At 42.6% G+C, this 14,525-nt stretch overlaps 1 protein-coding gene across 1 annotated transcript; it reads right to left on the bottom strand.

Annotated features, from left to right (window-relative positions):
• Nucleotides 1–288: 288 nt before the first annotated feature.
• Nucleotides 289–13,059, bottom strand: LOC138853229 (fibroin heavy chain-like). Its single transcript, XM_070088769.1, has 4 exons — nucleotides 12,912–13,059; nucleotides 5,207–7,454; nucleotides 1,118–1,231; nucleotides 289–869 (listed from the first exon to the last, which is right to left on the bottom strand). Exons 1-4 carry the CDS (start codon nucleotides 13,035–13,037, stop codon nucleotides 850–852), a joined length of 2,508 nt encoding a protein of 835 aa, XP_069944870.1. The 5' UTR covers nucleotides 13,038–13,059; the 3' UTR covers nucleotides 289–849.
• Nucleotides 13,060–14,525: the final 1,466 nt, after the last annotated feature.

Here is a 14,525-nt window from a genome sequence, read left to right as displayed (position 1 = left end):
GTTCTTATCATTCATGCAGCATGGAATTATTTTAGTTTTAGTTTTAAAATAGTGGAAGATCAGAACTCGAATTTGATAGCGAAGCGAGAGGTTTGGGTAAGCCTACGAAAACCAGGTGTACCCTGTTCTAGCAGGACCCTAGGGGTGGGTTTACTATCTGGGGTCACACCCTGGGACACAAGCCACACTGCTTGGCTTTATTGGGTTATCCTGGATTATTAACCCTCCGGTGTCAGTAATTCAAATATAATCTTCACAAGATCTGGTAAAAGCTATTAAAACGCAACACTGGTTTTTTCCTTTATTTCTATGAATAGTTTGTTCGTTGGTGATGTAAGAAAAACAGTGACGGTGAACTGTTCACCTATATTCACACGCTGAGAGACAGTCATCACCACATCTCGTTTTTTTCAGTGACAGCTTAGTTAGGTAGGTCATTGACCTTAATCTACTCATGCAGTAACATGAAGAAAGCCTGAACAAATAAGGCCTTCCTTTAAATCAATAATAACTACATAAACACTGTGATTCACAGATCTGCTTGTGTATATACACTTAGATATACAGACCTCTAGGTTAATATACACCGAAATACACACCTCTCGGGTAACATACACTTAGATACAAACCTCTAAGTATATACATGTACATATATATATATATATATATATATATATATATATATATATATATATATATATATATATATATATATATATATATATATATATATATATATACTAAAAGATTCACAGCTCTTGGTGCAAATACCCTGTTACCAACGATGTGTAGAAAAATATACATGTAGTCCCTTACAACATATAGGACTGTTTGTGTGTTTTAAACACTTTACCGCCCGTAGCCATAACCTGTGGAAGAAAAACAGTCATTTAAAAACCTGATAAATGTGTTTCTTTAATAAAAATTACATGTTCATCTGAATAACTGAGTATAGGAGTAAGTATATTAAATAAACAGAAGGAACTGGAGATGCTTATAAGACAGACATAAAAAAGTAAATGAGAGGCAAATACTGATTCAGCAAGGATGTGCAAAGCAAATTCAGACTTTGTTTATTAATAATAATAAAATAACACCGAGGGTATTTACCACTCACCATATGGCAAATGTCGGCTATGGTAGCCAAGTCGTCCCAGACTGTGGCCTCCTAAACCGCCTCCAAAGGATCCCAAGCCCCTATACGTAGTGCGAGGGAAGCCATAGTTGCCTTCTAGGAAAGATATAAGTCAAAGATTAATTAGAAGCGGTGATTTTCGTGGTATACTGGAGTCTAAACTCCTTCAAGGTTTACAAACACGCTGTAATGTAAACTTGTTAGTGTAACAGTCATAGACTCTTGAAGATATATTAGGTTGAAAGTCTGCGTACTACACAAAAGCCATCAAGGGTACATGTCCTTTAATCGGTTAATTGGTCCAAGTAAATGGTCCAAGTCGGACCGAAACGTCGTCGTAAGCTTCTCTCTTTTATGTGCGGGTTATTTGTGTATTACCTGGAGTTTACCTGGAGAGAGTTCCGGGGGTCAATGCCCCCGCGGCCCGGTCTGTGACCAGGCCTCCTGGTGGATCAGAGCCTGATCAACCAGGCTGTTACTGCTGTTACTGCTGGTTTTAAGATCTATCTACTACACGAGGGTCGTTAAGGCTGCATGTGACCTTCTCACCACTAGAAAAAAGTACTTCAGTCTATAAAATAGATTAAATTCAACTCTCAGCATATATAAGCAGAAAGTAACACACTCCTCACGGTATACAACCTCTGATCTGATGTTCAAATTAAATTTTCTAACAACCATTACTAAAGAACATCAAATTCCGGCCGAAAATATCTAATGGAATTTTATCTTATGAATAATGAGAGTAAATAATTAAGCTAATAACTATTTTTTCTATTATTTCCTATTATAATACATATAATTAGCACTTCCACTATTATTATTGTACTTACTGTACTAATACTGTACGTTATAGTACTAATATTAATGCTGTACATTTGTATAATAGGTCTTTTAAAACATTATGTAGCTTTATTACAAGCTAAGTACTTAATTACAAGCTAAGTACTTTATTACAAGCTAAGTACTTAATTACAAGCTAAGTACTTAATCACAAGCTAAGTACTTAATTACAAGCTAAATACTTAATTACAAGCTAAGTACTTAATTGCAAGCTAAGTAATTTATTACAAGCTAAGTAATTTATTACAAGCTAAGTAATTAATTACAAGCTAAGTAATTTATTACAAGCTAAGTAATTTATTACAAGCTAAGTAATTTATTACAAGCTAAGTAATTTATTACAAGCTAAGTAATTTATTACAAGCTAAGTACTTAATTATAAGCTAAGTACTTTATTACAAGCTAAGTACTTTATTACAAGCTAAGTAGTTGATCAATAAGAATTCTGTATATTTGTACTGTTACTTGTACAACAGTGATATCATGTTTGACGTATATCCCAGCTCTTCACTGACACGTACTCTATACTGTTTCGAAAACGATTTGGGATGTATTGGGATCTAGAATACGTTGGCTGCAAAATCATGCACTAATTAAAAGTATGATTACTTAGACGTGAGACGCTGAGCATTGTATAATGTGGTAGTATTTAATTTTGAGTGTGTATATGTAGTGTATGATGTGTGTGTATTGTGCGGCATACTGAGAAATATACTAAATTTTGATATTGATATCGATTACTAATACTGTTTATATTGATATCCATAATACTTACTACTGCTAATACTTCAAATTCACATAATTTATGTACAGTAACCGAACACAAAATTCCCAAGTGCAGGTAAAAACAACAGTTCTTAGAGTAATCAGACTTGCGTATAAATTATCGTTAAATTGAAAGATCGTTAAACCAGCAAAGAAAAATACTATCTCTAGGAATTTAATTCTTGCCTAAATTGTACACTGTGATGTGTTTATCAAAAGTACATTAAATATTTTTACTGTACAAAAGTGTAATAAACACGGGTGAATGGTAAAACATAACTCCCGTTGATACAGTAAAATTGAAAGAGATGATTATTCATTTCAGTGCCAGAGTTTAACATGTGAATGACGCAACGTATTACCGAGACATTTTTGAAGGCAAAAAGAGATACAGTGACTCGTTAAAACTTTCCATGACAAACCCTTGACCCAATTAACCTCGTTTGGCAATATATGTTTTTACCTCTTTTTCATTTATAGAAATCTGAACCGCTCATGGGAGGTTCCTTGACGCTGGTGATGGGCTCTCGATTTAGGAAATTGGACCTGTGCTCCAGTTCCCCGAATTAAGCCTGAATACCTTCCATCTTCCCCCCACAGGTGCTGTATAAACCTACGGGTTTAGCTATCCCCATGATTATAATAATTATAATAATGCTAATAATAGAAATCTGAAAAGCACGGGAGACATACTTGGATATTGAAAATGAGTTCAGGTGGCCCAGGCAGGGTCAGGAACTAGTGACCTTAGAGTTAGGTACCAACTGTATCAGGTTTACACTAGACTTGTAATATGTGGAAATTAGGTTGTGACGTAAGCAATGCTGACTCGTAGATTTCCAACTTATTCGTCAAACTTGTTCTAAAATTAATGGAAGCAGCTTACCACTTAATATTTAGGTTATGATTACTTACATGTTAGATAACTGTTGATGTGTCTTTAAGCATATCTAGCACATCTCTCAGGTTCACTTACTGTACTTTTTAATTTAATTCTTGTTTGACTTATAGCTTTTGAGACAGACTTTTTGGGGTTGGAGGTGGAAGGGCACATCTTAAGTTGTACTTTCAATCACTGGTTATGTAATTACCAATATTACTGTAATGCATCAGAAGAAAAGCACTGAGAGAGAGAGAGACTTGGCTCATGATAGGCTGGTCTTTCTTAAAGCAAACTATTCTCACTCATACATTTCTCTAATCAATTTTTAAAACTACCGAAATTTTATACCTTCTTCTGCAACCCATTGCTAAGCCAATATTTTCCTAAATCCTTTCTGAATTAGAATTTATCCAATGTAAATCCCTAGTGATTAGGGATTTTCTCTGATTGTAATATATAAAGGACTGAACCAAGTTGTTATTTGTGATTAATTTTAAATTTAATGGTGGAACTATGTCGTTTAATTTTTCCTGAGCCTATAAAGTAACCCTGATTCCTCTACAAATGTCTGCGTGAAAGATTTAATTATGGTTGTGACGCAAAGCAATTATAATTCTTATTTCTTGTTTTTAATGTTTATTAGCGAAAATATTGAAGCATTCAGACAATATCACGGAAGACAGCACAACACTAGGACTCCGCGGAAGCTACTTGAGGTTCCGTCAAGTCCTTCGTATCTGTGTGGAAGTGTGAATTGCTCATTACTCTATAATTTGTTCATGATTGTAGCCAAAGTATAAACGTAAGTAACCATTCTACAGAATTCATTACCTTTGTAACTTGTGAGCTCATTACCTTTGTACCTAGTTCAGCTATCAAAACTTTGGGGGCCCAGTCCCTGGACCCATTACGTACCTCTGTAATCTGTAAATACCTTTGTAACTTGTCATGATTGTGACCAGACTTACCTGGAGTTCATTACCTTTGTAAATTGTGAGTTCATTACCTTTGTAAATTGTGAGTTCATTACCTTTGTAAATTGTGAGTTCATTACCTCTGTAACTTGCTCAGCTATCAAAACTTTGGAGTCCAGTCCCTGGACCAATTATGTACCTCTGTAATCTTTTGACTACCGCCCACAGGATGGGTATGGGGTGCATAATAAACATTAAACTAAACTAAACTTCGTATCTGTGACTAGTTAAGGGTCAAGTTGGACCGAAACGTCGTGATATGCCCCAATCTACACCGTGGCTGATGAATGAGACACTTGTTCAATATTAGGGAATCTTCATCGTGGATACGTCTCGCCAGCCAGTGGCTCCGTCATTCCAGTTCAGAAAAGAAGGTTCTTTGAACCGGACTAAGAAGCCTCTGGCTGGCGAAGCGTTTCCACAGTAAAAGCTCCCAACATTATTAATGTTGCTCAAGTGTCTCATTATTTAACATGTCGGCTTTCCAAAACCAGTTACATTACACCGTGATTATATTGAAATATCACTTGTTCCTAGGGTATTTATTGCTTTATTTACATGTACAGAGTGCTCGCGTGTGTCTGAACTGAGGAAAAGACTACTTACTTCGGATGACGGTAGTGACTCCCACTACTTCTCCATCGCTGTGTGCTCCTTTCACTGTTCCTCCGACAGTACCAATGCCTAACCCACCATGTCCTAACCCACCATGTCCTAACCCACCATGTCCTAACCCACCATGCCCTAACCCACCATGTCCTAACCCGCCATGTCCTAGCCCGCCATGTCCTAACCCACCGCTAATTAGTCCGCTGTTATGCCCTAATCCAACCCCTCTTAAACCGTGCCCCAGTCCAAGTCCGAGACCACTGCCATGTCTTAACCCAACGCCTCCTAAACCGCCTGCTAAAGCTCTGCCATGTCCTAATCCAAGGCCTAAACCACTGCCATGTCCTAATCCAAGGCCTAAACCACTGCCATGTCCTATTCCAAGGCCTAAACCACTGCTATGTCCTAATCCAAGGCCTAAACCCCTGCCATGTCCTAATCCAATTCCTCCTAAACCCCTGCCATGTCCTAATCCAAGCCCTAAACCACCGCCAAGACCTAAACCACTGCCATGTCCTAAACCAAGACCCAAACCACTGCCATGTCCTAATCCAACTCCTCCTAAGCCCCTGCCATGTCCTAATCCAACTCCTCCTAAGCCCCTGCCATGTCCTAATCCAAGACCTAAACCAGTGCCATGTCCTAACCCAGTTCCTCCTAAACCTCTGCCATGTCCTAATCCTACGCCTCCTAAACCATGCCCCAATCCAGACCTTAATCCAGTGCCATGTCCTAACCCAACTCCTCCCAAACCTCCGCCATGTCCTAGCCCAACACCTCCTAAACCATGCCCCAATCCAGACCTTAATCCAGTGCTATGTCCTAACCCAACTCCTCCCAAACCTCTGCTATGTCCTAGCCCAACACCTCCTAAACCATGCCCTAATCCAGACCCTAATCCTACACTTAACCCACTGCCAAGCAGTATTCCGGGGCGTACATGAGCTGCATCCTCTATTGATGAGGCAACATGTCCTATACCATCCTTTACTTCGCCAGCTAAATCAAAAGCACTCGCTACAGCGGCACCTCCCAGACCAGCGCCACCTCCCAGGACTACATCTGAAGCAATGTCAGCTTTTGCTGCAGCAGCGGCTCCCAGACCAGCGCCACCCAGACCAGCGCCACCTCCCAGGACTACATCTGAAGCAATGTCAGCTTTTGCTGCAGCTGCTGACCCTAGACCAGTGCCACCTCCCAGGACTACATCTGAAGCAATGTCAGCTTTTGCTGCAGCAGCGGCTCCCAGACCAGCGCCACCCAGACCAGCGCCACCCAGACCAGCGCCACCCAGACCAGCGCCACCCAGACCAGCGCCACCACCAAGAACTACATCTGAAGCAATATCAGCCTTTGTTGCGACAGCGGCCCCCAGACCAGCGCCACCCAGACCAGCGCCACCCAGACCAGCGCCACCTCCCAGGACTACATCTGAAGCAATGTCAGCCTTTGCTGCAGCCGCAGCCCCCAGACCAGCGCCACCCAGACCAGCGCCACCACCAAGAACTACATCTGAAGCAATATCAGCCTTTGTTGCGACAGCGGCCCCCAGACCAGCGCCACCCAGTCCAGCGCCACCCAGACCAACGCCACCCAGACCAGCGCCACCCAGACCAACGCCACCCAGACCAGCGCCACCTCCCAGGACTACATCTGAAGCAATGTCAGCCTTCGCTGCAGCAGCTCCTATTCCGATGCCTAAGGCAACGTCTTCCTTTGACCCTGCAGCTAAATCAATGTCGTCTTCAAATGTTAATGCACCTAGTCCACTGCCAGCCCCTAGTCCGCTGCCAGCCCCTAGTCCACTGCCAGCCCCTAGTCCGCTGCCAGCCCCTAGTCCACTGCCAGCCCCTAGTCCAGCACCTAGTGCACTGCCAGCCCCTAGTTTAGCACCTAGTGCAGTTCCAACCCCTAGTCCACCGCCAACCCCTAGTCCAGCACCTAGTGCACTGCCAAGCCCTAGTCCACTGCCAACCCCTAGTCCAGCACCTAGTGCACTGCCAATCCCTAGTCCAGCACCTAGTCCATTGTCAGTCCCTAGTCCACCGCCTAATGCACTGCCACTTCGTACTCCAGCGCTGCTTAATCTGCTGCCACTCGTTAATCCAGCGCTTATTCCAGAACTAATATTTTCTATGAAGTCAGTGAGAGCCCTGAAGCCTGAGCCAAGAGTTCTAACGACTCTCTTCTGTTCTGCTCCGGCCACCACGATGGCGCAAACTAGTGCCACCACACCAAGCACTCTCTGCAGAGACAAGAAAAGTTGGTTTCAGAAGGAGTTTCTCCTACTTATAATGGTTGGTTAATGGAGATTAAAGCCTATCGACTGTATAATGTTTATAATGTTTGCAACGGCTTGACAAAGCTCCTGGAGAGCGAAACGCTGCCACAATAAAATGTTACATCAGTTGCACCTGTGTCCATTTCTTAAGAATACTTTAATTTCTAAAATATGGATCAAAGTGATCTTTCAGCCAATTTACACCGAGAAATACTACCTCTCTCTGAGTGTTAACATTCTGCTCCTCTCCGAGTTACAGCGAAGAATGTTTGCAAGTGTCTATCACATGGCTGTAAGGAACGATGGTCCGCGGACATAATTCACTGATATAAAATCACGTTATGAGGCGAATAACGGAGAGAAAGATTTTAATGATGTTTCGCTGAGTGGTGAGCCCAGTCATACTCAACAACGTTCAATCCTAAGGGAAATCTGATGCAAAATGAAGTCTGCTTTACGAATGTTAATTCCCGCCAGTTGGCTTGTCTCCCTAGTGACCACAAGGCGTTGTTTGAATATATTAGGTTATACTGAATTATTTTTTGCTGCCCTGCTTTATCTCAGGATATCTGGGGTTTATCCGTTGTTATCCTGGGTTATCGTAAGTTATCTTGCGGTTTACCTTGAGTTATTCTGAGAAAAGAGACTTGAAAGCAAAATTGGGCGAGAAATCAAGGAGGTAATAGATTCAAAGTGTTAAAATGCAAAGGAAAAGTCATACCAAAAAAAAAGAGGAAAACAGAGGCCAAGGGAAGGAAAAAGAGGGCGTGGGGGAGGAAATATAAAGCCAATCAACTTGCAGAAAACATAGAAATAAGCAGGAGAGCTAGATGCGAATACGGAAGAATAAGATTGGAAAATGACAGACAGTATAAAAATAATTTAGCATCAAAGGCCAAAACTAAGCCAAAATTACTCCACAGCCACATAGGAAAAAAGATATCTGTAAAGAAACGAATGATGGGAGGGAGGGAGGGAGGGAGGAAGGGAGGGAGGGAGGGAGGGAGGGATGCTGACAGAATAAGAGAAGTGTGCAGCGAGCTTAGCAAAATATTGAGAGAGGATCCTTCATGCTGGTAAGGGTCTCTTCTTCTAAGGAATTGGACGTGTGTTTCAATTCCTTGAATCGAATCTGAATGTCTTCCATTCTCCCAAGTGCAGTATGAACCCAACGGGGGGTTAGCACCCCCTCCATGAATGTAATAATAACGACTTCACAGAAGAAAGTGGAGTGTTGCCGGAAGACATTCTTGTCAGAACAGATCAACAGGCACCAGAAACCATCAGTAAAACAAAAAGAAGTAATACTACTAAATGAGCTGGATGTAATCAAGACAGTGAGATCAAATAAAATATTTCCACTGGTGCGGAGAGATGGTATCACAGCCACTCTACCACCCAATAACTAAAATTTTCAGCCAATCTTTCCCATCAGGATAGCTGCCAGTTAATTGGAAAAAAGGCAAATGTGATTTCCGTATATATATATATATATATATATATATATATATATATATATATATATATATATATATATATATATATATATATATATAAGGCGTCAGAGATAAAACAAAGTCCTGGTTTGATGGTTTACATTTACTTGCACTATAAGAAAAGATCCACATATTTACAACCAGACTACTAAAACAAGGGTATGCACCATGAGGAGGGTTTTAAAAAACTGAACCTGACGACCTTGGCAGAGAGGACAGGAGGGGACACGATAACTACATACAAAACATTAAAAGAAATTGATAGGTCAGAGAGGGACATAGTGAATTAAGAGAGCCAGAAACAAGGAAACACAGATGAAAACACAAATGAACCATAGAAATGCAAGGAAGTATGTCTTTAGTGTCAGGGTGGCTGTGAAGTGAAATAATTTGAATGAGGAAGTGATGAACGTTAGTTCAATACACAGGTTCAAAAGTAGATATGATAAGGCTTATGAGGCCAGAAATCAGAGATGTTCATCGAAATAGCTCAGTAGACGGGAGCCAGGAGTTGAGTCTCGGTCCCCCCGCCACACACACATACATACACACACACACACACACATCGTTCAGGACCCTGTACACCGTGTACGTTAGGCCCATATTGGAGTATGCGGCACCAGTTTGGAACCCACACCTAGCCAAGCACGTAAAGAAACTAGAGAAAGTGCAAAGGTTTGCAACAAGACTAGTCCCAGACCTAAGAGGTATGTCCTACGAGGAGAGGTTAAGGGAAATCAACCTGACGACACTGGAGGACAGGAGAGATAGGGAACACATGTTAACGACATACAAAATACTGAGAGGAATTGACAAGGTGGGCAAAGACAGGATGTTCCAAAGATGGGACACAGCACAGAGGGGACACAGTTGGAAGTTGAAGACTCAGATGAATCACAGGGATGTTAGTAAGTATTTCTTCAGCCACAGAGTAGTCAGGAAGTGGAATAGTTTGGGAAGCGATGTAGTGGAGGCAGGATCCATACATAGCTTTAAGCAGAGGTATGATAAAGCTCACGGTTCAGGGAGAGTGACCTAGTAGCGACCAGTGAAGAGGCGGGGCCAGGAGCTTGGACTCGACCCCTGCAGCCTCAACTAGGTGAGTACACACACACGCACACGCACACACACACAAACACACACACACTCACACACACACACACACACACACACACACACACACACACACACACACACACACACACACACACATACCAAGGTGTACAAGGTGTACCAAGGTGTACCAAGGTGTACAAGGTGTACCAAGGAGTACAAGGTGTACCAAGGTGTACCAAGGTGTACCAAGGTGTACCAAGGCGTTCCAAGGTGTACAAGTTGTACCAAGGTGTACCAAGGTGTACAAGGTGTACCAAGGCGTACAAGGTGTACCGAGGTGTACTAAGGTGTACCAAGGCGTTCCAAGGTGTACAAGTTGTACCAAGGTGTACCAAGGTGTACCAAGGTGTACCAAGGTGTACCAAGGTGTACCAAGGTGTACAAGGTGTACCAAGGAGTACAAGGTGTACCAAGGTGTACCAAGGTGTACCAAGGTGTACCAAGGTGTACCAAGGTGTATAAGGTGTACCAAGGAGTACAAGGTGTACCAAGGTGTACAAGGTGTACCAAGGAGTACAAGGTGTACCAAGGTGTACCAAGGTGTACCAAGGTGTACCAAGGTGTACAAGGTGTAAGAAGGTGTACCAAGGCGTACCAAGGTGTACAAGGTGTACCAAGGAGTACAAGGTGTACCAAGGTGTACCAAGGTGTACAAGGTGTACAAGGTGTACCAAGGTGTACAAGGTGTACCAAGGTGTACAAGGTGTAAAAAGGTGTGCCAAGGTGTACCAAGGTGTACCAAGGTGTACCAAGGTGTACCATGGTGTACCAAGGTGTACCAAGGTGTACCAAGGTGTGCCAAGGTGTACCAAGGTGTACCAAGGTGTACCAAGGTGTACCAAGGAGTACAAGGTGCACCAAGGTGTACCAAGGTGTACCAAGGCGTTCCAAGGTGTACAAGGTGTACCAAGGTGTACAAGGTGTACCAAGGTGTACCAAGGTGTACCAAGGTATAGAAGGTGTACCAAGGAGTACAAGGTGTACCAAGGTGTACCAAGGTGTACAAGGTATACCAAGGTGTACAAGGTGTACCAAGGTGTACAAGGTGTACCAAGGTGTACCAAGATGTACCAAGGTGTGCCAGGGTGTGTACCAAGGTGTACCAAGGTGTGCCAAGGTGTACCAAGGTGTACCAAGGTGTACCAAGGTGTGCCAAGGTGTACCAAGCTGTACCAAGGTGTATCAAGGTGTACCAAGGTGTACCAAGGTGTACAAAGATGTAACAAGGTGTACAAGGTGTACCAAGGTGTACCAAGGTGTACAAGGTGTACCAAGGTGTACCAAGGTGTATCAAGGTGTACCAAGGTGTACCAAGGTGTGCCAAGGTGTACCAAGGTGTACCAAGGAGTATAAGGTGTACCAAGGTGTACCAAGGTGTACCAAGGTGTACAAAGTGTACCAAGGTGTACCAAGGTGTACCAAGGTGTACCAGGATGGTGTAAGGATAACACCTGCCTGAACCAAGTGTAAGTCTATGTTATTTCTTATTTACACACACACACACACACACACACACACACACACACACACACACACACACACACACACACACACACACACACACACATATACACACACACATACACACACACATACATACACACACACACCAGTGAAGAGGCGGGGCCAGGAGCTAGGACTCGACCCCTGCAACCTCAAGTAGGTGAGTACACACACACACACGAGGATCAGGCGGGACTACAAAGAGACCTGGACAGGCTACAAGCCTAGTCCAGCAACTGGTTCCTTGAATTTAACCCCGCCAAATGCAAAGTCATGAAGATCGGGGAAGGGCAAAGAAGACTGCAGACAGAGTATAGTTTAGGTGGCCAGAGACTGCAAACCTTACTCAAGGAAAAGGATCTTGGGGTGTGTATAATACCGAGCACATCTCCTGAGGTGTACATCAATCAGATAACTGCTGCAGCATATTGGCGTCTGGCAAACCTGAGAACAGCGTTCCGATACCTCAGTAATGAATCGTTCAAGACTGTACACCATATACGTCAGGCCCATATTGGAGTATGCAGCACCAGTTTGGATTCCGCACCTCGTCATGCACGTCAAGAAATTAGAGAAAGTGCAAAGCCTTGCAATAAGACTAGTCCCAGAGCTGAGGAGATTGTCCTACGAAGAAAGGTTAAGGGAAATAGGCCTGACGACACTGGAGGACAGGAGAGTCAGGGAAGACATAATAACAACATATAAAATACTGAGAGGAATTGACAAGGTAGAGAAAGACAGGATATTCCAGAGATGGGACACCGAAACAAGGGGTCACAATTGGAAGTTGAAGACTCCTATGAGTCAAAGGGATGTTAGGATGTATTTCTTCAGTCATAGAGTTGTCAGGAAGTGGAATAGCCTAGAAAGTGACATAGTGGAGGCAGGAAGCATACATAGTTTTAAAACGAGGTTTGGTAAAGCTCGTGGAGCAGGGAGAGAGGGGGGGCCTAGCAGCAATTAGAGAAGAGGCGGGGCCAGGGGCTATGAATCAACCCTTACAACCACAAACAGGTGAGTACAAATAGGTGAGTACACACACACACACACACACACACATACACGATGATTGTAAACACAACTCGGTGAATACACACGCTTATATAGTTGTACTTAGAACTAGCCACTTCCGATAAGCCGATTACACACGCAAAGGAAATTACCCAGTTTCGATTACCAGGTAGAATAACACGCATACACGGGTCTCCTCTACATCTACTGCCCCTATTTACCTAGCAGTAAAGAAGTACTTGAATGTTACTCTAGTCTTGTGATTTGAATGCACAGAGACACACGTATCATATACCATTTCGGCTGTTGATGTTCCTCCAGTGAGCACACGAGGCGGTGGCGGTGTTGTCAGACCACTGAGGAGATCGGCTTCACATTGAATATATATACACGCATGAGCCAAGGTAAACGTCCAAGACATGTGGCTGGACCGGCTGAGGTCAGAGGCCGGCTGCCTCACCACCGCTGACACAACCTCCACCTCCAGCAAGAACCTACCAGAGCAGAAAATACCTTTGACCTTACCCTTACAAAAAAAACCCGATGATTTGGCAGGAAAAATAACGGTGTCAAGCCTATTAACCGCGGATTAAGACCTCATTAAAATTCTCACCTGACAGAGGCCCCTGACTCAGACACTTCCATATCAGTCGTTGTGAGGCCAAATTCAACAAATTCAGTTTTAATGACAATCATTAAATGAGAGCGATTAAATTCTGACCTTGCTGAAATTTGCTGAGAAGACAGTATGAATAATGGATAATGTTATATATTTTACCTTAAAGTCGAGGGGGGAGTATATTGAGTCGTGAGAGTCTACCACCATGAAAGAAATACATTTCAACCTAAAAACTTGACACGCTGTTAGTGATATTAGCTCCAGCCTTAACCGCCTCAATTACGATAAAAAAAAAGAGAGGTGACGATGCAAAATGGAAAGGGAATGCCATGTACTCTATCACCGGAGACAAAGACCCGCAATACTTCTCGGTGATTCCAGGTTGACTCAGGAATTAAAAACGAAAACCATCGAACTAAAATTATGAGCCCCTTTCACTTCCCATGAGTGACACAGTGAACAAACAGCCATCAGCAAAATTTAAAATAACCGAAGTACTCTTCCCCCAATATACACAATCTTAGGCAAACTCAATCTTAATCACTGGGCTCTTGCTAGAGGGAGATGAACTCTTCATTAATGACAACTAATAAACGAGCGAAAGACTGAGGAAACCATTCAGAGCGATGTTCAGGAAGCCGTTAACACACTGAAGATGGACAGCTTACATAAAATGTTCATGAATATAACACCAAACTCGGCCAACATGTATGACATGTCCCTCGTGACATGTCATACAGGACCTCGGTTAACATCTGAAACACCCGACATCGATTCAGATACGAGTAGAAACGATGGGTATGTTTGTTAACAACTGTTACTAATGTTCAACTAGGTAGGTACCTTAGTGTCAGTAGGTACCTCAGTGCCAGCTGACTGTTGTGATCGCATCCTTGGAAGAAGACTAAAGAACCCCAGTGGAAATCGAATAAATTCATTGGCTTTCATGGGTTATGCTTGGATTACTAACCCTCTGGATTAATAAATCCGAATAAAATCTTCTAACACTCTTTCATTTTCAAGCAGCCAATAACAGCATAGCAATGCACTCTACACCCGGCCTAGAATCACAGTAGTACATATTCATCATATACTGATAAAAGCATTATCACAGACCATAACCGTCTTATTAAGACGGAATCCCGATCCAGACATCATCCTACAAGTTAAAAAAAAAAACTAACATAGCCATACTCCACGATGGTGGCAGTAAAGCAGTCAGAAAATATTCGAACCTGTAGTCAGGGGTATGCTGACATTTATCTAAACAACATGTTCTGATTCAGGTTG

This window comes from Cherax quadricarinatus, chromosome 26 (genome assembly GCF_038502225.1).
Source record: "Cherax quadricarinatus isolate ZL_2023a chromosome 26, ASM3850222v1, whole genome shotgun sequence".
Lineage (NCBI taxonomy): Eukaryota > Metazoa > Arthropoda > Malacostraca > Decapoda > Parastacidae > Cherax > Cherax quadricarinatus.
This window is presented reverse-complemented; position numbering and strand designations above follow the sequence as displayed.

What these genes read in the sequence shown, in the direction of transcription:
- LOC138853229 (XM_070088769.1), bottom strand. Translation starts at nt 13,037, where the DNA reads ATGTCTTGGACGTTTACCTTGGCTCATGCGTGTATATATATTCAATGT. An exon ending in GAACATCAACAGCCGAAATG is followed by an intron (nt 7,455 to 12,911) that starts GTATATGATACG and finishes TTGTCTCTGCAG; the next exon opens with AGAGTGCTTGGTGTGGTGGC. An exon ending in AGTCACTACCGTCATCCGAA is followed by an intron (nt 1,232 to 5,206) that starts GTAAGTAGTCTT and finishes TATCTTTCCTAG; the next exon opens with AAGGCAACTATGGCTTCCCT.